This window comes from Camelina sativa, chromosome 16 (genome assembly GCF_030686135.1).
Source record: "Camelina sativa cultivar CO46 ecotype springtype chromosome 16, ASM3068613v1".
Lineage (NCBI taxonomy): Eukaryota > Viridiplantae > Streptophyta > Magnoliopsida > Brassicales > Brassicaceae > Camelina > Camelina sativa.
Window position 1 is genome coordinate 25,323,425 of NC_141895.1, and position 25,216 is coordinate 25,348,640.

Below are 25,216 nucleotides of genomic sequence, written 5' to 3' on the forward strand. Positions count from 1 at the left end.
TATATTTTTTTTTATACAACACAAATCTTATTTACAAAATACTCTACAATCAGAAACTTAAAACAACTATAGCCAACATTACATAAGAAAATCTTACCGCTACAACAAAAAATTTGCAGCCACAGCTCAATCAAATCATCTTATAGTTTTGAAAAGAATAGAACATATCCATAAGAATATACCCTTAAAAGGAAAAAAAAAAAAAAACATATCCACCACAAGGATGTCCAAAACTTTGCTTTAGTTAGAAAGAAAAGTCACTTGGACGGAACATGTTCCAGCTGTGTTGTCGGAAAGTGTTTAAGATTTTCAGCAAACCTTGAATACAGGACCAACCGAACAAACCTAAACAAAATGTCCGACCGAACTGTAACTCGAAACAATAATATACTAGACTACTAGTCCATCAAGAGTCTTTGACTTTTATTTTATACAGTATACTTTTAGTTAATCATTGATTGTAGTATTAAACAGTGATCTTCTTTATGATTAAGAGCACAATCTCCGATTTCCTATTTTCTCTTGTTTGTAGAAATCCATTATTCCAAACTTTATGTACCATTTTCCTATTTAAGAAAATAATTTTAAAAGAATAAGTACATATTTACTTATGAAAACATTTGCGATTTTTGTATAAATTGTTAACATTGTGATTGGAACCGCATCAATTAAATACGAACCATATGTAAATTTGTTAAGATTGTGATTGGAACCGCATCAATTTGCGATATATGTTACTAGAAACTACAGATATCAAAATAAAGTTTTTTAAAATATACTATATATAAGCATTAATGTATACAGGGATCAAAATCTACCGATAGCATAATTATGTTATGATGTTCTACAGTGTTCTAAACTTTTTATATAAACAAAATACTAAATTAGAAATATTATATCTAGAAACTTCTAGGCTTTTGTTCTAGTGTTGGTTATATTTTTCCAAATAGACTAATTGCAATAAAAAGGTGTAGCGGTAGGGCCTGACTGGCTCAAACGCTGCGGTTGCGGTTGCGGTTGCGGAAGATTGCGGAAGCGGGTGATTGCGGTTTCAAGCGTTATTAAGCGTTTTAAATGACTGGTTTAGCGGTTTAAAATTGGTGCGTTTGCGGGAGGTTTACGACTGGTTGATCAGCGGGTGCAATAGCGGTTGAAACATAATACATATTATATATAATATATAAATTTTAAAAACACCCATTTTTTTATTAAACTTGATTAATAATTAAAATTTATTAAAAAAGTACTAAAATAATTATTCAAAAAACAAATAAATTTCATATTGAAATACTTATTCCTTTATGCATTTGGCTTTTCACTAAAAATTTAATCAAATAATTTGATAAATGACAAAACATATGCTTTAGATCGTAGATCTTTTCTCTTTTCTCTTAGATCTTGGCTCAGTAGTTTCATCGGTATGAATAGTCATGTGAGAGTTGAGATGAGTCACTGGTGATTTGTTTTAATATTTTTTACAAATAATCTTATTTTCTTAAATTTCTGATAAAATATTATATTTATTTAGATTTTTTTGAACTTATGTACGATGTGCCATTAAATTTACATCAAGTTTTTTGGGTTATTGTTAATTAAAATATTATTTAATTCTAATTGTTTATTTTATAATCTCTGTAATCATATTCGTATTTCATTTTTTCCCATCCTTAATGAGTAAAATGGATAGATTGAAGATATAACAAAAAAATTCATTATCATTGATTTCTTTTAAGTTTTTTTACAAAAACAAAAAAAAAAAAAAAAAAAAAATTCAATCGCAATCGCCCGCAACCGCAAACGCTTGCGGGAGACAGCTTTTGAAATTCAGTGGTTTGAAGCGATTAGAAGCGATTTGGAGCGACTGGGAGCGATTTGTGTGATTGATTCCAATCGCTAGCAACCGCTACCACCCGCAAACGCAGCGTTTGCGGGAGGTAACGAGAGAACCAGTCACCACCTTACTCTTACTAGTTCTCCTCGCAATCACCTGCAAACGGCTACGGCATCTGACAAAACGTTTGCGTTTGCGTTTAAAATACTAAACTCGCAATCGCCCAAGTGAACGTTTTACCATAAAAATCACAAATTTACGATTTGTCAAAATCTCTTTTGTTCCATTATTAGCCATTTCCTTTTCTAAAGAAAGAGACTTGAGATAAATCTCTGCAAGAATAGTGGGAGAGATTCACGCCTTCTCTGCAAAACAAAAAAAAATCAAATTTTTTACTAACTAAAGAAATAAAAATCTGATCTTTTTTTTTTTTGTTTGTTTTGAAGTGTTTTCTCGTTCCCGCTTACTCCACCACCGTGAGACTTTGAGAGAGGCGTTTTTTTTTCTCACTTAAATCACTTCCCGTAATGAACAAACGCCGTGGAGTAACAACCGCCGTGGCGAAACGCCGTCCGGTGATACACGTGTTACCAGATGAGACGGCGATACGAGTTGTCTGCCATGCGTCAGTAATCGGCGGCATAATCGGTCCGAACGGCTCCGTCGTATCGAAACTCCGTCGTGAAACCGGTACTAAAATCCACTGCGAGTCTCCGGTTAACGGCTCCGACCACTGGGTTGTCTTCATCGTTGGTTCGACCGCCGTTAATAAAAGCGTTCTCTTGACTGACAGAGTCGGAGATTTCTCAGGCGGGGAACACGAAGATTGGGTGACTTGTGAGGTCTCCGCTGCTCAGTCGGCGTTGATTAGGGTTTTGGAGAGATCTTGGGTTGTTTTAGCGGCTAAAGATAGTGGCGGAGTTGTTGATGGTGAGGATGAAGAAGCTTGTTGTGGGATTTTGGCTGATCGGAATCAGATTGGTGCTGTTTTGGGTTTGGGTGGGAAGAATGTTGAGTGGATACGGAGACAGTCTGGTGCCATGATTAGGGTTTTGCCTCCTCCCATTTGTGGTACTAACACTGATGAACTCATTCAGGTATGTAAGTTTAGGTCTATCAACATAAAGTTAAAGTCTTTAGCTTTTTGAAATACTTGTATTGGTCTTTGATTTATGATAATGGAAGTGGCATTGGTAGATTAAGTTTAAGTAGAAAAAACCAAAAAGTTGATAAATTTGTCACTTTTTTTTTGTGTATTAGATAACTGGAGATGTCTTGGCTGTGAAGAAGGCATTAGTTATGGTATCGACTTGTATTCAAAATTGTCCACCTCTCAACGGGTATCCACCGCCGCTTTGCAGCAAAGCTTATGAGTCGTCGTCTACTGATGTAAACTCTGATGATCCACATTCTGAGTTTTTCCCAAATCTGCATTCTTCGTTGCCTAATGTTTCAGAGACCGCTGAAGGAGACAGACATTTGCCTTCACTATATGAAGAAGAAGGAGACAGGTTTCAAGATTCGGAAAATACAGAACGAAAAGTTGTGTTCAAGATGATCTACACAAGTGTTGTAGTTGGAGGCATTATTGGGAAACAAGGAAGTATTGTCAGAGCTCTGCAGAATCAGTCAGGTGCTTCTATTTTGGTTGGAGCTCCTTTAAAAGTATCCGGTGAACGAGTTGTTACCATTTCCGCACGTGAGGTATAGGTTCTTCTACCTTCATGCCTAGCTGCTACGTTATTATCTGAATTTCTTTGTTGATTGAGTCACGTTTTTGTTTGTTTTAGAACCTTGAGTCACGGTACTCTCATGCACAAAATGCTCTGGCTCTTGTCTTTGCAAGATCTGTTGAGATTGATGTTGAGAAAGGTCGGCGTCCTGGATTGCACAATGGTCCTTTGGTGAAAGCTAAGTTGTTGGTACCATCACAGTTTGCTAATAGCTTAATCGAAAATAGAAACAGAGAAGCAATCGTAGCAACTGGTGCTCATGTGCACATTCCAGTAGGCGACCAGATTTCAGAGGGGATCTCAGAAATTGAAGTGGTGATTGAGGTAAGTGTGTGTTTTCTTGTAATCAGCGTAAGCTTGTTTTGCCCTTAGAGATTGCGCAATTAACCAGGATTTGCTCCTTTCTTCATTCTCTGACTGTTTTTAGATTTGCGGAGAGTATAGTCATGTACAGAAGACCTTGACTCAAGTTTCTTCTAAATTACGGGAAAATCTATTGCCAAAGAAGGTCCACGGAGAAATGAGAGCTAGAGTTAGTAAATCATATGAAAGTGCAGGAACAAACCATATACATAATCTGCAACCATCACAACAAGTAAGTGTGTTTCTTACTTCCAAGCTAGACTAAGTGTTTAATTGCTTCCACCTAATTCAACAAAAACGCAGATCGCAAGCAGAGGTGATTCTCTCTCGGTATCAGATGGTGAACAAGACCTGAAGATGGTCAGAAGCAGTGCAGGAGTAATGAAACCAGTGGATTCTTTAAAGCACACCAAGGTCCTTAAAGTTGTGGATGACTTGACACAGGGAATGAAACAGCTTCAAGTTTCTAGCAATGGAGATGTCTATGATTCACAACCACGGTCTGTTTTTATTCCCAAGAACAATGGATCCATTTTGTTAACAATATTCCCAGTCACTAAAACAAAGAGTTGGTTTTCGTTTTGAAGCAGAAGTAAAGGTGTATCTTTGAGAAAACTTACCTTGGAGTTGTTAGTCGAGAAAGATGCTCTTGGTTCACTCTATGGCAGAGATGGCACCGGTCTGGATAATCTCTCACAGGTACATAAATCAGACCTTCTTTTAATATATACCCCATTAGATGCTAAGACTATGAAGTTTGATGGGTTCTTGCAAACCAATAGATTTCAGGAGCCAAAGTAGATGTGAAGGATCCTAAAGGAGTTGAAGCGACAGTCTTAATCAGTGGGAATCCTGAGCAAACCCGCACAGCGATGTCTTTGATCGATTCAATCCTTGCTGATCAATGAGATTGCCTTTAGAGGCTACTTTTGGGGTGTTTCGTTTTTGTCTTAGTTAACCACTATATATGGTAAAACTCCACCCTTTTGTGACTCGTTTTCAAAACTAGCAGTTGTCAGAAGTTTAGAGTTACATAACCTTGGAATTTTTTTTGTCTTCGGTGATGAAAAAGTTTTAAAGGTAAATGTAACTCTCAAATCAGATATAAAAAATAGTATCGTTCTCCTAATTCAAATCGTAATTACGAAAGTTCATTTCAAAGACAACCCCAACAGCTAAAAACAATACTCTTCCTCTGAATTAAAGAATCCAGTCCGCTTCATTTACCAATACCGGTTTACGTTATCATTTTACCGGTCTGATTTTGTTTGGTTTGGGTCTGTGGCCCATATATAATATAAGTAAAGGCCCATTTGAATTTAATGAGGTTCATCTTTTTTAAAACAGTAACACGAATAATCTTAAACGGTCGTCTTCATAAGATTTTCAAATTTTAAAAAAAGAAACGCAGGAAAGGAAAAAAAAATCAAATATTCCTCAAGTCACGCCTTTCTCTTATCCCCCTCTCTCTCTCTCTCTCTCTTTTTATCATTTTCAAGTTCTTCATCTTAGAGACACAAATTTGATTTTTGAATTTTATTTTCTGGGATTACTACAATAGAAGATATTCAGATCGACGCTACAACAGCTCCGGCTGATCTAATACTCATGTCGCTTTGTTCACCGGAGATTCCCTATTTCCAATTCGTTAGTGATGCAACTGTGAAACTAGAGATCGGAGATACTTCCTTCGTAGATGCCTGTGAAGAAGATTCTCTGGGCGATTCAATGTTGTGCGATCCTAATTCAAGACTCGTCCCTACTGGTTTCACAAAACCTAATCGCACAGGTTCGACTCCTCTCACTCTCGATTTCAAATTGAAATATCCTAATTTCCCCAATTACTTGTCAAAACCCTAGGGTTTTTAATTGATTTTGTTCAATTTGGCTTTTGATTTAGCAGATGAGACTATAATGTTCATAAATGCTGGAGGAGATGATGATTCAAAGGTATTGTTAGATTCGGAATTGAAAATACTCAGAGACACTTATTTCGAAGGAGGTGATGTGCTGAGAACTGAGGAGTCTATACTTGAAGCCGGAGACTTTCCGTTCGTTTATCAGTCAGCGCGTGTGGGCAACTTTAGCTACCGGTTAAACAATCTTGTTCCTGGAGAATACTTGATCGATCTCCACTTCGCTGAGATTATTAATACTAATGGACCTAAAGGGATAAGGGTGTTCAATGTCTATGTTCAAGATGAGAAGGCAAGTATACCTTACTGGATGATGATGATGATGGTGTTTATATGTCAAGTATGAATTGAGAATTTTGTGTGATGCTGAGATTAGTGTTTTTTGTTTGCAGGTGTTAACTGAATTCGATATCTTCTCGGTTGTTGGGGCAAACAGGCCACTCCTGTTGGTTGACTTAAGGGTCATGGTGATGGATGACGGATTGATCAGGGTGAGGTTTGAAGGAATCAATGGAAGTCCAGTGGTTTGTGGGATTTGTGTGAGGAAAGCGCCACAGGTTTCAGGTATTGGCTCTATTCTTGTGTTTGCTTTTTATAATGATCTTTGACTTGTTAAGGGAGTATCTCAAAGTTTTCTAGTTACCATCTCATTCGCTGCATTGTTACTTTACAGTTCCAAGGACATCACAAGACTATATTAAGTGTGAGAATTGTGCTACAGAAATAGAGATTTCTCCTAGACGGGTACTGTTTAACTAGCTTGCTGGCTCTTATTTCCTAGTATCATTATTGGTGTTATGGATTACCTAAGCTTCTGCTTCTTTATGTTGATATTTGAGCAGAAGAGGCTTATGCGAGCCAAAGCTCATGATAAGTATGAGAAGAAGATAGCAGAGCTTTCTGAACGATATGAACATAAGACAAATGAGTGTCACGAAGCATGGATGTCACTGACCTCTGCTAATGAGCAACTAGAGAAAGTGAGTATGGAACTTGATATAAAGATGTACGAGGCACGCTCTCTAGGTAATGCAGAACTTGGCCTATCTGAGATTTGGTTGAAAGTGGGAAAATTCCCATCAATGTCAATCCAAATTTGCTACTGTTATATCTTTTTTTCTGACGGAGGTTTTCTTGCTTTTGATTTGGTGCTTACTTGAAACAGACCAAACTGTGGTAACACAAGCTGATTGTTTGAAGAGTATCACTAGCAAGTATGAGAATGACAAGAGACATTGGGCCACTGCACTAGATTCTCTACAGGAGAAAATAGAGGTAGCCGTGTATTTCGATATATACTCTGTTGTATCAGAGTCTCTCTGTAACATACATTTTTTAAAATGATTCTTTTGTGCTTTATGAAACTGTTGCTATGCAGATAATGAAAAGGGAACAATCTCAGCTATCACAGGAAGCACACGAATGCGTGGAAGGGATCCCTGAATTGTATAAAATGGTTGATGGAGTTCAAGCACTCGGTGAGTTCTACTAATTTGGTTCTGAAGATAGGGTTTATAAAGGCACTTTAATGAACTAATATATCAACTTGTAAAAACAGTTTCACAGTGTGAGGATCTTAAGCATAAGTACAGCGAGGAACAAGCAAAGAGAAAGGAGCTGTACAACCATATACAAGAGACTAAAGGTATTGATTCTTAACTTTTTATATTGGTTTGCTTAAGCATCTTTACATCGTACATACTACATTACTGATAACATCTTTACCTCAGGCAATATTAGGGTATTTTGTCGCTGCCGCCCTTTGAACAAGGAGGAGACATCAACCAAATCTGCAACAATCGTTGACTTTGATGGAACAAAAGATGGAGAGCTTGGTGTTATTACAGGAAACAATTCCAAGAAAAGTTTCAAATTTGATAGAGTGTATTCACCGAAAGATGGTCAAGGTAGTGTATATTTCATGTTTAAGTTAGATAATTATGTATAACTAACACTAATTATTAACCAAGTTTCCATCCTGATCTTGTAGTTGATGTCTTTGCCGATGCTTCTCCTATGGTTGTCTCAGTGCTAGACGGCTACAATGTTTGTATTTTTGCATACGGGCAAACAGGAACAGGAAAGACGTTTACAATGGAAGGTACTCCACAGAACAGGGGTGTCAACTATAGAACCGTTGAGCAATTATTTGAAGTTGCTAGAGAAAGGAAAGAGACAATTTCATATTGCATATCAGTTAGCGTTCTGGAGGTATACAATGAACATATAAGAGATCTGTTGGCAACATCTCCACTGTCAAAGAAGTAAGACTTCTTTCTTTACATAATTAAGTCCAAACAACAGGGATTGAACTCTCTATAGGCTTGATCTTAATCTTTTTTTTTTTTATGTACTTTACTACAAGGTTGGAGATAAAACAGTCCTCTGACGGATCCCATCATGTTCCTGGATTAGTAGAAGCAAATGTGGAAAACATAAATGAAGTATGGAATGTTCTTCAGGCTGGGAGCAATGCAAGAGCTGTTGGATCCAATAATGTGAATGAGCATAGCAGCCGCTCCCACTGGTATATGCTTCTCTCGCACTTGTTTGAATGTTTCTCTTTCCAACATTTTATTTCACATTATGACGGTTGTTTAATACAGTAATTTCATCTTTGCAGCATGCTCTCTATAATGGTAAAAGCAAAGAACCTGATGAACGGTGATTGCACAAAAAGCAAGCTTTGGCTTGTAGATTTAGCCGGAAGTGAGAGGTTGGCAAAGACTGAAGTGCAAGGTGAGCGTCTGAAGGAAGCACAGAACATCAATAGATCGCTTTCAGCTCTCGGGGATGTGATTTATGCATTGGCAACAAAGAGTAGTCACATTCCATACAGGTTAGTCTTAGTCTGCATTATTATGCATAATTATCTCTCTTTATATACCCTTCAATGCTTTAACACTTTCCAATTATAAATTTTCAGGAACTCAAAACTAACTCATTTGCTTCAAGACTCACTGGGTAAGAATATTCTTGACCTTCTCTTAGGTACCAATCTGTAATTACACTGTGCATTTGGTAAAGTGGTGTGTATGTGAAAATGGTGCAGGAGGTGACTCAAAGACGCTCATGTTTGTGCAAATCAGCCCCTCTGAGCATGATGTGAGTGAGACTTTAAGTTCACTCAATTTTGCTACTCGTGTAAGAGGGGTTGAGTTGGGTCCTGCAAGGAAGCAAGTTGACACCGGTGAGATTCAGAAGATGAAAGCGATGGTATGGCGTCTGCAAATTTCTTTCTTTTCCTGGATTGTGTCACAGCTTTTCCTTATTGCTTCTTCATATATCACTTCTAAAGGTGGAGAAAGCAAGGCAAGAAAGCCGAGCTAAAGATGAATCCATAAAGAAATTGGAAGAGAACATACAGAACCTAGAATGTAAGCACAAAGGAAGAGACCACTCATACAGAAGTCTCCAGGAAAAGAACAAAGAACTTGAAAGCCAGGTTGATTTGCTGAATAACCAATCAGAAAGACAAAGCGCACAGCTCCAAGAAAGACTAAAGAGCAGAGATGAAATTTGCAGCAATCTCCAGCAAAAGGTTCGTTCTCATGTTCAATTCTGCTCAACATTTCCTCTGTTATCATTTTATGGCTAACAGGTATAATTTTTCCCACTAAAGGTCAAGGAGCTAGAATGTAAGCTCCGGGAGAGACACCAATCAGACTCTGCAGCTTACCACCACAAGGTTTCCTGAGCTCTATATTGAATGTTACATAAATTTCATTCTGTTTTGCTGAGAGTTACCAAACTTCTTAAAACGATGCCTGCAGGTTAAAGATCTTGAGAATAAATTGAAAGATTCTGAAGGCAATTCCCTTGTGTGGCAACAGAAGGCCAAGGATTATGAGAATAAGTTGAAAGAGTCTGAAGGCAACTCGTTTGTGTGGCAACAGAAGGTTAGGGAAGAATCTGATTCAGTCTCAAACTTATTGTCTTTTTTATTTGTAAATTCTCACCATCTCTCTCTACTTTTCCCAGATCAAAGAGTTGGAGACAAAACACAAAGCCGAGCAAAGCCAAGAAGCAGTGTTACTACGACAGAAGGTTTTTTTCGTGGGTTGTCTCAGGATTTTGTAGCTTCTGGATCCCCATATCACCAGAGTGTTGAATCAATTGGTTTTGTGTTTTGTTTTGCAGATTAAAGAACTTGAAATGAGGCTAAAGGAGCAAGATCAGTATATACAACAAATGGCAACAACTAGAGAATTCCCTGATCATGCGAATGCTACTCCTAATGAAGTGAGAACCTGCTTCAAAGACAACTTTGGCAATGAGAATCTGGAATCCAACAACAACATCCTGGGGACATCAAACCGTTTCAAGAATAAAAGACATGATTCATTAAATCTCAATGAGATGACTAGAAAGAAGAGGGCCTCGAGAAGCGGCGAAACAGAGAACAACGCTGATGATCCTCATCATATGAAGGAGAAACGGATCAGGAAATCAGACCCACCCAAGGTTCTCTCCAGAGTAGTCAGACCTACAAGACCAGCCTCTGGTTCATCAAACCCAGTCCCTGTGGCTCATAAGAGAGTTATTAAAAGAGAACAACAAGAAGCTCCGGTCGGGAAAGAGAGAGACCCCAAGAAGAAGGTCTGGTCGAGATAAATAATATATAACAAAAGAGCATAGAGAAATTCTTAATCTCTTGTGATTCTCTATATGATTCTCTCTCTGTATGAACTACAATACTGATTTCTTTTCTTAAATTTTTCAAAGGTATCGAAAGCAACATAGTTATCCGTAGTATTAGATCTAAACAGGTGTTGTTAATAATGATAGAGAGTGACATGGTACTCAACGATAGCATCGCCATTGGTCAAGTTAACTGAGTATGTATTGAGTAGAGCCACTCCTCTAGCCATCCTAAACCTTCCTCGGCCTCCCACAACGGCGACCTCCCTCTCCTTCTCCATTATGGTGTTCCTTGAGAACACGGCGAAAGAACTGCCGTTAAACTTGCCGGAGGTGAATCCGAAGTCGACGTACATGGTTAACGTGGGAACATCTTTTCCAGAGGAAACGTACATCCCTCTAGCGTTCCCTATCTTCTTAGATTTCGGGTCCGGTCCTACGGTAAGAGGGTCATCAACTGCGAAAAGGGAACCGAAGGGTGACGGAGAAGAGCTGTTGTCTCGACCGGTGAGAGTGGCTTTGGCAATGAGGACAGCTGATGGGTTTGGAGCTGTGAGAGTGTCGTGAAAGAAGAAATGGAGATTGGTGACAACTTCTTGTTTTGGTGTGAATGGACGAGTTTTTGAGTAGTATTCACCGAGTGCGAAGGTGATGCATAGATATAAAGACTAAACCCAACAATTCCTGTTCTCTTACCCATTCTCTCTTGTCTATAGATCCTTTTTTGTTTTACATGTAAAAATGTAACATATATATAAGAACAAACAAAGATTGCAGTTGCGCTTTTGAATATATTACTCAATAGGGGCAGACTTTGGAATGATTTGGAATCAAATCATTTATTGATTTGTTTCCCCCTCGGTCTATGATTTACATTAGATGGTTCTGTGATCCCAGACCTTAATTAAGATTGCTAACTTCATTTAAAAAACAACATGTGTAATTGTGTGTATATATATATATATATATATATATATATATATATATATTTCTTTTTCAGATTATCACAGCACTGTAAAAAAAAAAGATATTTTTTGGTTTTTATTTTTGTTGACTATTACTTTAGGGCATTTTTTAAGTAGTTATTTTAGTTGAAAAACTTTATAATTAATTTTATTTCATACTAAAAGATTCTTTTATTAATAATTTTAGTTGAGGCTATGAATGTTTGCTAGTTTTAAAGTGGTTTTGGGCTTACGGATTTGGTTTGTAATTTTTAGTTTTTGTGTTAAAAATTGAAAAATTATTGAAACATAGATTATAGTTTTTGTTTCAAAATTGATAAAAAGTTTAAAACCATCAAAATCTAGATATTCCCTATTTCTTTTAAAGAAAATCATTTTTTTCTCATAGTCTTTATTGGCTATAAAGTAGATTTTTTGGAAAATCTAAATCTAAGAACAACTTCAAAATCTACAACCATTCAAGGTCTAGAAAATCTACAACTTCAAAGTCTTTAAAATAAACTGACCAATACTTATAGAAATATTTCGCTAAAATCCTAAGTTATATACAGAAGTCAAAACTGAAACCAAACGTAATAAATTGATTCGATATCACTCATATATCTATTTGTTAAAAAGAAAGCGTATTTTAAAGAACTGTAAAATCAAACATGATTCTCTAGCTATGATCAAAATGAATAATGATACGTGATATGTGTGTATGCGTGATGGTAACGTTTTGCCTGCCCTCAGGCCCCTCACATTCTCTATTATGAATCTCCCTTTTTTGTCAGCTTTCGTCCAAAATCGATACCCCCTTTTGTCACAAAAATGAAATAAATTTACTATAGACTGTAACGGAGTTTCCTAGCGAAGAGCATGGGCCATATATAGAGTATATATCCTGATAGAGTCAGTAGAGAGTAGATTAGTAGGTGAAGGAAAGAGACATGTGACCGGGTAAATAATTACAGGCGCTAATGTTCAAATTCAATATTTGATATATTTTGATATATTATTATGTATAATATACTAGTTTCTTGCGCGGGTCATGTGAAAAATCACTCCTTACACATGCATATAAGTATATAACTATCGATTTCATGTTCCATATATACACAAGCATACTAAACTAAATGTACAAATCATATAACGGTAAATAATTTTGGTCTTATTGTATTCATCTTCATATTACATTCAAATAAATAAAATAAAACTAACTCTATTTAAAAAGAACAAATTTAAACCTCCCTCTCTACACGACATTACTATTATTTTCTATCGATCCATTTATTTTCTCAAGTTCTAAAAGGACTTTCAAGACGAATATAATCATACATAATACCATCAAATAGTCCTAAACTTCTCGATTGTGTTAAATATATCGTATTATCACCAACATTTAGTAAACTTCCGGCGACGTCTATACTATACAATCTATATAAACCATGAATTCCATGTCTCGCGATTGCATTGTCTTTTCCGATATAACCCGTCGTGAAAATATGATCGGATTTGGGATCGTTGATCCGGATTTGTAGTTCGGAATTTGCGGCTGAGGCTAGAGCTATTCTGAGCGTGTAGAGTCCGACTCGGTTCACGTTTCTAAGGTTAAATATGATTTGCCATGTCGTTGGTTGGTATGTCTTGTTTCCAACGTTTCTATATATATAGTTAAATGAAAAGATGATTAGAAATATAACTTTTAGTATAAGCATTGATATAGAAAAATATATAGAGAGAGTTATGTTATGTATTTACCTGGTAACATGTGCAAAGAACCAATCTCTTCTATAATCACTCACACCCACTGTGTACACAAGATCGTTTTGAGGGTATAAATCTGCGTAACGATCCCATAATCCATATTGCCTAAATCTGCAGAAGTTAAAAAAAACCACTACTGAATTAATGCGTGTGCTAATTATAGATAGGATTGTCAAAATGGGTTAAATAAGTAAAAAAGAGTAACAGAACAAAACTAGCATGGAGTCAGCCAAGAATTAATACGTACAGGAACAAAAAAAAAGAATTGAATATATGTAAACCTATTTATTCTCCCAAAAAAAAATATATGTAAACCTATAAAAAATAGTTGAACAAGAGAAGATGAAAGTACTAACCTGTCTTGGAGTGGGTTGACATAAAGCTTATTCATCAGTGTAGGGTATGGATCCGGTATATAGAATTCTCTGGCGGTTCGGTCAGGTACACCGATTTCCCACAACGTCGGACCGTTTCTTGGCGGTTCATACACTATAGGACCTACATTCATCTCGCTACCTATACACCTCAAAATAAATATAAACGTAAGCACAAACAAACGGTCAGCATTATTAGAACTACATAGAATGATTCTCTAATCATGGTCAATGTGGGTCTAAACAAAACGTTTTTGTTTATATACATAATAAGTCAAATCATTTAATAAATTGATTGAATATATCTCTCTGTTCAAAACAAATCGCAAGATTTAAGTGAACTGTGAGATCAAGCATGCTTCTCTAGCTGTGATCAAAATGAATAAAGATATGTAGTATACCTGCCGTAATGGTAATGTTTTGCTCAAATTTATAGTCTCCAATAAAACCAAAACCCCATGCGTAGAGACTATAATTGCCTGCCCTCACATTCTCTATTATAAATCTCCCTTTTCTGTCAGCTTTCGTCCAAAATTGATACCCCTTTTTGTCAAAAAAAAATAAAATAAATTATTATAGATTATAACAATTAACATAAAAGAGGTGTCATAGCACATAAACTTTTGTATAAAGTACATATGAGTATATTTGTATTATGTTATACCTTGGATTCGGTTTGCCATGAACCGGCTTCACCAATTGGTGCCAGACCAACAAAAGCAAATCTCCCATATATCCTTAATCTTGACACGTAACTACAACATTATGTAATCCAAAGCAAAATAAGATTAAAACAATGGTCAAAGTAAATATGAGAAAAACAAAATAATGTTTTTTATCAAAGAGGGAAAATATAAACGTATTTATTTACCTATCTTTGATAAGAAATTGTCCTTCGATAGTACCTCTTTGATGACGCAGAGGATAATCTACTGAAGTAACAAAATCATAAGGCCAGCTTTTGACCTCTGCAGCCATCTGCGATTATGTAAATATAAGTTTCCGATAAGAAAAATTCGTATGTTTTACCCAATACAAATAGAGTGACACGACCAAAAAAAAGAACCTGTCGTTTAGCATCTCTCCATAGACGAAGAGTGGAATCTTTGGGAGAAACAGAGTTGAGATAAGCGAAGACAGGACCAAACACTTTCTTCCATGGCTCTCCATTTCTATAATCCATTCTCATCTCTTTCCCCGCGTAATGGGTGCTTGTAAACATCTACAAAAACATTATTTTTTAAGAAAAACTATTATTAACATTTCAAAACAAAATAAAAAATAAATCGTAACTACATCAAACAAATAATTTAATTATGCTATAAAATCTGATGATTAACCCTTAACGAAAGTTTTGAACATTAATTGAGAATTAGCGATCAACACATAATTATTTATCATGATTTGGAATTTAAGTATTTATAAAAATGTATGATAAATGGACTCACGGAGAGGGTGATGGGTCCGACATGAGAGGTGAGGTCTTGCTTCATGGGACCACCAAGACGGAACTCATCGCTCGGAGTTATCATCCAAAACCCAACCGGTGGTTCCGATGAGATCCAACCATTCACATTGTTGTCTTTGTCTTCCATTGAGTACATATACTTATCATCTACCTGCGTCACACCATATACATCACTCATCCCTCATGTTCTACAAATATTGTTTCAGAAGTTACAATCTAATGCAACATATTATAAAATGTCTAGATGTAGTAGTATATTTATATATATATACCTCTCCTTTGAACATAGGGTTCCTTGGATTTGTAAAAAGAACAGCTTCTTTGTTAGCTAATTGCTTAGCATTGTCTCGATCCGCCATTGATGGCATGCTTCTTTGTCGATCATCTGATATCGCCATGAAATCAAATCTGAAATTTGCATCCCAAAAGTCATCAGAAACTTCACTAATAAATGAACTAGCTGAAATTAATTGGCATTTTAACTATAGATATAAATTAGTGAATATAAGGATGGCTACTTTTTTGAGTTGAGCTTGAAGACGATCCTGATTTGGTCCATGTCCACGTCGGGCCAACCTTCTAACCTCTCCAAGATACCGTACATGTATATTCCGGAGACACCACTTCGAATGATATATCTTTAAAAAAAAAAAAAGATTCGATTACTTTGGAGGTTATATACAGAAATATCTCTCTATTAATTAACGATGATCTACGTACCTTTTATCTACGTTTAGGGGAACCAAGGAGCCACGTTTGGAGATAGTCCACGTTCTTGTAAATGATATTTCCACTTGTTCTTCATTCTGAGTTATGATTTCAAATTTAGTTCCTTCTAATCTACGAAACACACATACAAAAGTATAACTACTGATTAGTCGAATTATTATGTTAACAAAACTATCATCTATTGTCTAAGAATTTTACACTCAAGAAATATCATTAGAGTCTGAAAAAACTCACTTGTCAATTTCCAATTTCTTTCTCGGTTCATACCAGGTAACGTCCCAATACCTATTTCCGTAACAAAATATCCACACACACAAAAAAAATACAATTGGACATTATGAAAATGTAAAATTCATTCGTATGTAATTTTTTTTTTCTCAAAGTAACATGTTCCAAACGGATTGTGTTACAAACTCTCCTATGTTAACGAATAAAAAAAAATCTTACCCCCGATCCTCAATCTCGTCGTCCAGCACATTATCGATACCATGGTATTTTATCCCAGTTATTAAGCCTTGTGGGCTCGAGAAAGTAACTTGAATAATACCATTATCAATTACCACCTTAAAACCAACAAAAAAAAATCTTATTATATCGTAAAAATATATGTATATATATACAGATAAGAGGAATTGAATAATTCTTACCTTGTCATGGCTAACTCTTCTTAGCTGAACTGTTAAGGCTGCAGGTATGTTTTGTCCAGGCTTTGTGATGTTAAGTTTGTTTCTGTTATAAAAAAATATTGTAGCAAATACAGAAATCGTTGAGTCCAAATCCTAGAGATAGTAAGCATTTTTGGATTAGAAATTCATAATATTCATTATTTTATTGATCAAGATAAATTACCTTACTGAATAGCAAAAATAAAGAGTTTAAAACATAATTGTTAGAAATTTATCGGTCCAATAGTTCTATGGTAGCTAACTAATTAGGGTAGATGATATGAAAACAATTAAATTTATGGTACGAACTCCACTTGAATATGAATGGTCAAATTAGTTGAGGAGTGTTGAAGACGAAAAGAATAATTCCAATAGAGGGAACACAAATATCCATCATGGTATGAAAAGGCATAAAGAACATAAAAGTACTACACAGGATGTATTAAAAACAATAAGTACCATAAATATTGGTATAAAGGATATAATAATTTGTTTAACAAAATACACATACCAAAAATTAACATTGGTATTATGTGTGAGAACTGAGAAGAAGACAAGTAGTTAAAAAAAAAAAAGACATGTAGGTGTTCTAAGCCGAAAGGTAAAAGCAATCCAATATTGTTTTTTATTTTCTAAGGTTTTGTAATTAAAAAACAAAAAAAGAGACGAAGGTTAAAGATTATTAAGACCAATTTCCTTTTAAACAAATATTCCTTGTTTCTTTTCCTTGTCGTTTAACGTTAGTAACTTTTTGACACACGTCTCGTGACCATCTCGGTTTCGAGATTCTCCTTTGATTTTTCACGTTATAAAAATTTGAATGTGATGTTTTTATGGAAGTATATGGTTTTTTTTTCTGGCAATTTCTATATAATTATGTGTGTGTTGTTTACAAACTCAAATTAAAGAAAGTAGTCAAGGGTTGTCATTCCAAAAAAACTTCAATTATGTTTTGGTAAAGCATTTGTTATATATAGACTAATATAGTCAAGGAAACCAAAACGAAAGAAATTTAGAGAATAAATATATATGATTACCTTATAAAGCTAATATGTTCTTTGTTCAAAAATAAAATAAAATAAATAAAGCTAATATGGAAATGAAATCAAGGAAAGTTTATTAAGTACTGGCCAAAATTTACGCTAAACATTTTTTTGTTTTTGGGCAACGCTAAACATTTATTTCACATATTTAAGTCTTAAGGCTTCCAATTTTATAATTCATGAACCTTAAAAAAAAAAAAAACCAGTAGACAGGTGAATGAATACAAAATAGTACACCAGATTATGATGAATAAAGTTAAGAACCTCTCTCTCTGCTTGTTCCTTTCAGTAAGTTTGACATGTGAACTTGTGAATTTAAAGCTTCTGAACTCAATGTTTTGCATAAAAAAAACAAAACAAAGGTAAAAAAAAGAAAAAAACCCGACCCAACACAAAACAGAGATGGGTTAAAGAGAGAATACATACCGTGAGTTCTGAGAATGAACACTTTGAAGAAGAACAACAACAAGAAGAAGAACTTGGACAATGATCCGACCCGGCTTATTCGCCGGAGCTCCGACCTTCATCTCCGCCACACAATTCACTAAACTTCCGCCATAGAAACCAACCGTTAATGCATGGATTTATACGTATACAAAACACACAAATACGTGTTTGTGTACATATATATATATATATAGACAAGTATTAAGAAAACCTTATTTAAGGTTTAACTAAAAATGGGTTAAAAAAATTAACAAAGAACAATGAAAAGTAAGTTTAAGTGTACCTTTAAGATTTTCTTGTGCGTTTGGGTTTCTTGGGAAGATAAAATTTTTGAGGAATGCAGAAGAAGAAAGAAAAGCTTTTCTTTACCTATGAAGAATGTAATGTCTCTCTCTCTCTTCTCTCTAAAAATCACTAATTATTCTTTTTTTTTAGTTCTCACAATAATCATAGGATTAGAATCTTAACAAGCTTTATATATCCGTAGAAATGTACATGTGTGTATGTACATGTATATGGAAATGTGTGCGCGTACGTAATTGATCTACACCATCTTAATGTTGCAGGTGTGACTTTTTTGTTGCCTAACCTTTTCATCTTTTTTTTTCTTTCTGAAAAAATAAAGATTAAAAATTGATATTAGTATTAAAAAAAAAAGAGGAATATCATATGGAGTAGTATTGTTATTACTCCATTATGTACGCTAACTAATACATTCATCACATAAATAATACTACTAATAAGAATTGTGTAGATGAGAAATCGTGACAGTACAGAACTTTTGTCCATCCTAAAGAACATTTACCATTTTTTTTTTTTTATACATTTCATATCGAAATTTGTCAAATTTAACCTTACCTCATTGTCCCCATGCGCAAAAAGTTTCTGCATAATAAGTTGTCGTTTAATGATGGTTATGAAACTTGTTGAACCTCTGCCTATAGTTTTTTGTCAAGTTTCACATAAATGTTTTGGGATTTCATTTACTCACAATTACTTTAACGTCTAAAATTTTTTTTTTTAAAACGGTTTGTAATATGGAAAACTTTATGAACTTGAAAGTTGAAATATATTTTACCCCCAAAAACTGAAAATTAGTTTATTTACATATATTACTATAAGGCTGCCAAAATATAAGCTGTTTTTATTGACATCTAATGCAACAAATATCCAAGAAATTGCTGCCAAAAACTATGTCAAAAATATATGTTTTGTTATTTTTTCTTCAAACAATCAGAAATATATGTTTTCTTCTATAAGAAAATTCGTCAATCTGTCATATCAAACAAATTCGTCAATCGGTCAGAGTACGGTCAACTTTCCGTATCTTAGGCGAAATACCAAATTTTGGAAAATTATAAATCAAAAATAATAATTACTGAATTAATGGGTACATAGAATTTCTCTGACGACGACTTTTAGAGGGACTCATCAATATTACCATTGTTAAAATATTCAAGTCAGTTTAACCAAAATGACGACTTATGTGCTGAAAACAGTAACACCCATTAAAAAAAACAAAGGGTCAAAACTCAACAAATATTCATATAATATACTGCTACTGTATAAAGAAAGAATAATCTCGAGTCGTTTATTGCCGAACTTGTCGGAAAATGGAACGTAATATATTTGTTCTTTCTTCTACTTCTTTAATAATTTCAGTTAATATTTATACTTATTTTTAAATACATTTGGTATTCTACCTTTTAAATTATACCTATTAAAAAAATTATTTACAAATTAACCTTTAAAAATTGCACAAAAAATAAATACGTAAAATCGATTTTATCTTCAACCTAACAAACAAATATAAATACATTAAATCGAATATATCTTATTTGAAAAGTTAATATTGCACACAACCTTAATAAGAAAACTAATCAAAAAAGTAAAAATTACTTAGATTGCTCTCGAAGCTACAAGAAGATTTCACTACAAGATTTTAAATTATTCTCCACGCTAAAAAAATCACTGGAAATTTTTCTTTTATTAACTTTACATCGACACTCTCTCCTAATTATATAAAGTTATTTAGTTGATGAATAACATCCATTTAATCACCAACAGCGACATTGATGCCGACTGATCTTTCCTCTGTTTAGTGAAATAGGTGACGACTGACGAGGAGATTGAATCTTGTGTACGAAGAGGAATCATTGGTCTCATGGGTTTGGTGTCACAAGTTTTTCATGAAGCTGGAGGATATGTACTATGTAGGGTATGCTCAATTCTATGTCCTCTTCACTTTAGTTTCTTGCTCTTCACTGCTTTAGTAATTACATAGTTGTGTAATTTGCTTCCATTTCGCTTTGCTTTTATGGATTAGGATCTTACCAAGGATTCTTATGGAATGTGATTTTATGTATTTTTAAGTTTTTATTTCTTTTTTTCTTTTCATTATTATTTTGAGTAATATGGTCTTTGTTTTTGATTAATCCCAAGAGTATGTATATAAGGTAAAGAATTATTCGCATATCCGGATAATCATTTTTACCAAAATTCATAAGATTACTAGCTCAAGCATGGCAGATTAAATTTGCAGTAAAAATTTTAAAACAAACGCACTAAAGTCGGATGGATTTACACCTTTCTCTAGGTAATGGAACCAACTGCACCACTTATCATCATCACCACCCTGTTTTTTATAGCTTTAGAGCGATAAGTAATTATTATCTTAGTATTCATATGGTATCATAAATAGTTAAACTGTTTTTTTTAGTCAGAAATTGTAGTTTTTTTAACAAATCTATAGATTAGTAGGAGTACAAGAAGTTTATTTATAACAAGGTTGACAAATATATTATATATTATTTTTATAGAATGGGTTAGTTCGTACGTCATCAAGTTGGCCAAACAAAATAGAAGATGATGACATAATACCGAAATAACGGTCTTAATTTGACCCCCCACATTAAGACTATCTCCCTAGTCCCTACCCCAAAAGTTTGTCAAGAATTAATATATTTTTCAAAGCATAGATTATAAGATATATACCGAAATCGCATAATTTGTTAAGATAGGAAAAATGTAATATGGTAAATTAGGTGATAATGAGATGATCTAACGCTACTACTTTTGAATTACTTTTCCATAACTTTAAGTGATTAAGAGAGATTAGACGTGAGTTCAAAAGTTGAATGTTTCAAAGTTTTTTTAATTACGAATAACTTTTCTTACGCAAATACTATTGTCGATTCTGTAAGATACTTCTACACACGGATCCAGATATTATATCTCGAACCATTTGGGAAAAAGTACTTATATAATCGATTAAAGACATCGTCCACCATTGATGATGGCGCATCAAGCCGACCCACTATATAGACACAACTACACAACATAATTTTTTTTAAAAATGTGACAAATAAAGAAACATTTATACTTTACATGGCTGTAAACATTCATAGACTATTAGTATACATTACACACGATCATATATACTTTTAAAATGAAGATAAACATAAAAAAAAAAAAAAAAAAGAAGAAGAAGAGATGAATACATAATGGGGTATTATCATAATAATGACGGCGAAAATGGGTTACAGCTCTCTCGGTGGTTTCGGTTGTGCAAGACAAAAAAAACTTCAAAGTAGGTTAGTTAGAATGGTGGAGAGTCTATTTAATTTTCCATTTTCCTCTTTTGAAAAAGAACAAATTCACATTTATTTCTCTAATTTCACAAAGTCAAATATGGTTGAGTTCTTCTTCTTCCCCGTAGGCCGTAAGTTTATCTTTTCAACGCATCGTAGGGTTAAAGTTGTTGAAACGCATATGTTTAGCTATGGACGTGTATTATATGTAGTATTTTTTTTCATTCATTCTGATTAGTTATATTAATATTAACATAGAGTTGGTTTGATATTGTTGAACTAAGATTTTGATATTCGTGGCTCTTTGAACGATTGAATATTTCTGAGTAAAACCTATTTAGGTTATGAATGGTTTATTAGTTTTTAGATGGTTTTTGGTTTTTAGATTTTAGATTTTGGATTTTGGTTTCTGATTTTTTTTTGTTTTTAGATTTTTCTATTCATTTTAAAATTAATAAATAAAAACTATAAAAGTCAAAAATAAAACATATTCACGTTGAAAGATTTTTTTTTCCACAAAAACCATAATTTTATGGTTTTTAGTTTCTCTTTGAATTTGCAAGAAACCACTCAAAAACTAGTTTCTCTAAATTTAATTAAAGGAATCTATTTTTTTTAAATCTTGAATGGTTAAAAAATAGATTTTCAAAGAATCAAAATCCAAAAACCCAATATAATTATGAGTGTTTGCATTATAGATAGTAAAAACTATACGAAAAATATAATAGCATGTGTAACATAAAACACATTTGATGTTCTTTATATCCATGTGATGTTAATAATACTACTTATGCAATCTAGCTGAGCATCTATTTTACTACATAAACTTCTATTTTCGGCCATATAAGCTAACAATATATCTCATAAAGCTCCAAATTATCAATTTAAATGTATCAATTAACATGTTATTAATTATTATTGTATACCTCTACAAATATTCCAATATATATAATTAATCTGTAATAGTGCAGTCAAGAAAATCACACTATGCATATACCAAATTGTCATTTACTAAGAAAAAGAATATGAGTATTTTCAATATAATAAGGCTGTAATAATCGGAGTGAATTGCAAAACTAGCACAATATAGATTCAAGTCAAGAAAGTTGTACAGAGAGGGGAAATAACTAAATTGTTGAAAGCTTTAGAAAAGTTGGAAAAAACCATATGGTTTGAGGTATTTATTTAATGTAATTTCAATTATGGTTAATTACTTATTAATTATAGATGTTTTATGGGGTTCGAATTCGATGTGAAATTTTCGGATTATAAAAAAAGAAGAGCAAAAAAAATCAAACGGATAGCAAATTAATTATAACTTCCTTTACTTTTTGTGTGATGAAAAAGGCCTTTGAATCTTATGTTTCTATATATTTCTCTTTGTTCGGTATATATTTTGGTATCCACTAAACAATTGAATTCATTCGTTGTGAAAAAGTTGTTGTTGTTAAGCGTCAGGCGCGGTTTGGCCACTGAGAAGCAAATCTAAATTAGCCTCATTTGATACTCTTACGTTAAAGAGTGTTATTTCTTGAGATAGTTACATTTGTCAGGATAGTCGGTATGAACAAAAGAGATATATCTATACGCTTCAGGGCTATTGTACGTTAATTCAGTATACTAGATTACACTATATTATTTGGGATGTCTCTTTTCATTTTAAATGATCACTAGAAAAATCTGACAAAAAGATAGTTTTGAGATAATAAGTGAGCATGATCACAATTCACAACTATGTCAACTAATAAGACTTCTTTTCTTTTCTTTGTGAGTGCAAACAATAAGACTTAATCATGTTTCTGGTGAACAAACGTATAATTTATATCTTTTCGTCTTAGTTGACCCTATCATCTATTTTATTAATTTCCCCTAAACCAAATTCTATAATTATTTTGCTACTTTTATGTTTTGAGTTTTCTATTTGCTTGCGACTAACTCCGGTGAAAGATAGAAAAGTAGATTGTGCTTCTAGAAAGTTAATTAACGATTTATAATTACAAAAGTGGAAGAGAAAAGTGACAAAGATTAGTCACGTGGATATGACCATTATTGATGAATGATAAATCACAAGAGTTGCTTATATATGTCCCTTTGGCCCTTTACCAAAATGTTTTTGTCTACGTTTGTAGATTCTCCACATACATGATAACATGTGGTATCTTGTTTCTGCCATATTCTCTCTTTCTTTTTTCTTTTTTTTGAAAAAAATCTGTTAGGTTAGCTAATAATCAGACTACTATCAGAGCACCGATTTTAAAAGAGAGCAACTTATTCGAAACTTTAATGGAGTCTGTATGATTGTCTTCAGGCTATCCAACCAATTTGAAGAGGTCAAAGTGATGTTCACACTTTCGTCTTCGAATTATGATCTTAAGTTGTATCTTTTTCTTTTTTTTTTTTTTTTTTTTTATCTCTAGATGGTTCTAATCATTTGTAGATTTTAGACGTTGTACAATGATGTTTGATATTGAGCAAAAATAAAAACACACAGAGTGGTTCCGCAACAAAACAAAAGTAATTATTTACATATCAAAGCAATATGCCCATTCACAACAGTATATTTTTATATTGGGCCATTAGCCCGGCCGTGAGTCCAATAAGAGTGTCGCAATTTTTAATTAGGGTCCAATGTACAAATAAACTGCGTATCAACTGGTCTTTTTTTTTTCTTTTCTTTTTTCTTTTTCTTTTTGTCACAAGACATGTTCACTATCTATAGTTGTAACTTGTAATAATATATTTACAGTATAAAAGTATACAACTATACAAGACACATCTCTAATGTTTTATCTAATACCAAAGATAATTAATGATTTGAGTGTGCCAAGAAAAAAAAAACTAAACATGTATATATACGTAAAATTAACGAGCACAACAAAAACAATATAGCCAATGTTGGAGTAATTCGAGATCAGATCAAAATGGATAATATATAGAGAAGACGAATATCCAGATCATAATTGGTGTGAATAAGTGCGGATTACATTAGAAAATGTTTCGTACAAATAACTTTATTGGTTAGCGCAACTATATTTTCATATACTCCTAAAAAGAGTTAATCTGTAATTTTATACTCCTTCCGTTTCAAAATATAGGATGTTTTAACTAAAGCACGCAAATTAAAAAGTCTTTACTTTTATCAAGTTCAACCAATCAGAAACAATACTGCATAATATAAAATACTAAACTAATCTAAAAATTGTATGAAACTTGAAAACATCATATATTATGAAACAAAAAACTTCTCTAAAACATCTTATATTTTGAAACGGAGGGAGTAATTTTACAAACATAGCATTAACATTATCGACTGTTACTGAATACATTAACTCATGGCCAACAACCTTGGAACATATAGTACAAGTACAACCAGTGTTCAAGTTCCAACGACTCAAATTTCAAGCTTTAATTGAGTAATTTAGTAACACCTCAGAAAATAAAAGTAACTTCAATTTTGATGGATTTTAAAAGCATCAAATTATGGAATAAATGAGTGCTCTTTAGTCTTTATTTTATGTAAGTTCACGTGAAAGAGTACTAATCAAACGATTATATACAGGTGATGTACAGATTACTGCTAGCTGTAATAATGATTAATGACCAAAATCTTTCTTTAGAAGCACAAAATGGTACACTGACGGCTGATGGTTGACATGTGGCAGGTAGATTTTGTTTCCTTTTAGTTTCATTTTAAGGATTAAAACA

The 25,216-nt window shown here is 33.6% G+C and overlaps 3 protein-coding genes and 1 pseudogene across 7 annotated transcripts; 2 read left to right on the forward strand and 2 right to left on the reverse strand.

The window, feature by feature from the left end:
• Positions 1-1,991: 1,991 nt before the first annotated feature.
• On the forward strand, positions 1,992-5,056 carry LOC104751897 (KH domain-containing protein HEN4). The gene is made up of 7 exons (XM_010473945.3): positions 1,992-2,928; positions 3,092-3,535; positions 3,622-3,888; positions 3,992-4,159; positions 4,231-4,427; positions 4,518-4,626; positions 4,710-5,056. The coding sequence occupies exons 1-7, from the start codon at positions 2,359-2,361 to the stop codon at positions 4,833-4,835; spliced, it is 1,881 nt and encodes a 626-aa protein (XP_010472247.1). The 5' UTR covers positions 1,992-2,358; the 3' UTR covers positions 4,836-5,056.
• Positions 5,057-5,251: 195 nt separating this feature from the next.
• On the forward strand, positions 5,252-10,593 carry LOC104751898 (kinesin-like protein KIN-14R). 2 transcript variants are annotated; one of them, XM_010473947.3, is made up of 19 exons: positions 5,252-5,716; positions 5,831-6,135; positions 6,236-6,407; positions 6,517-6,587; positions 6,686-6,869; positions 7,009-7,118; positions 7,222-7,321; positions 7,402-7,488; positions 7,574-7,750; positions 7,834-8,107; positions 8,209-8,370; positions 8,467-8,682; positions 8,770-8,807; positions 8,896-9,059; positions 9,142-9,384; positions 9,466-9,531; positions 9,617-9,742; positions 9,825-9,890; positions 9,984-10,593. In XM_010473947.3, exons 1-19 carry the CDS (start codon positions 5,536-5,538, stop codon positions 10,455-10,457), a joined length of 3,216 nt encoding a protein of 1,071 aa, XP_010472249.1. In that variant the 5' UTR covers positions 5,252-5,535; the 3' UTR covers positions 10,458-10,593. The 2 variants fall into 2 exon arrangements, with proteins under 2 accessions (XP_010472249.1, XP_010472248.1); XM_010473946.3 differs by having other exon boundaries at positions 5,291-5,716; positions 5,828-6,135.
• LOC104751899 (dirigent protein 4-like) lies at positions 10,479-11,184 on the reverse strand (annotated as a pseudogene). Its single transcript, XR_015584830.1, has one exon. The product of XR_015584830.1 is annotated as a dirigent protein 4-like (transcript).
• Positions 11,185-12,578: 1,394 nt separating this feature from the next.
• LOC104751900 (uncharacterized) lies at positions 12,579-18,626 on the reverse strand. 3 transcript variants are annotated; one of them, XM_010473950.2, is made up of 16 exons: positions 18,205-18,626; positions 17,901-18,018; positions 16,414-16,495; positions 16,214-16,329; positions 16,001-16,051; positions 15,758-15,877; positions 15,556-15,675; positions 15,310-15,445; positions 15,018-15,188; positions 14,636-14,791; positions 14,441-14,547; positions 14,234-14,324; positions 13,971-14,112; positions 13,552-13,711; positions 13,190-13,306; positions 12,579-13,090 (listed from the first exon to the last, which is right to left on the reverse strand). In XM_010473950.2, the coding sequence occupies exons 2-16, from the start codon at positions 17,999-18,001 to the stop codon at positions 12,727-12,729; spliced, it is 2,034 nt and encodes a 677-aa protein (XP_010472252.2). In that variant the 5' UTR covers positions 18,002-18,018; positions 18,205-18,626; the 3' UTR covers positions 12,579-12,726. The 3 variants fall into 3 exon arrangements, with proteins under 3 accessions (XP_010472252.2, XP_010472253.2, XP_087348176.1); XM_010473951.2 differs by having other exon boundaries at positions 17,901-18,023; positions 18,205-18,485; XM_087492050.1 differs by lacking the exon at positions 12,579-13,090 and having other exon boundaries at positions 13,186-13,306; positions 18,205-18,430.
• Positions 18,627-25,216: the final 6,590 nt, after the last annotated feature.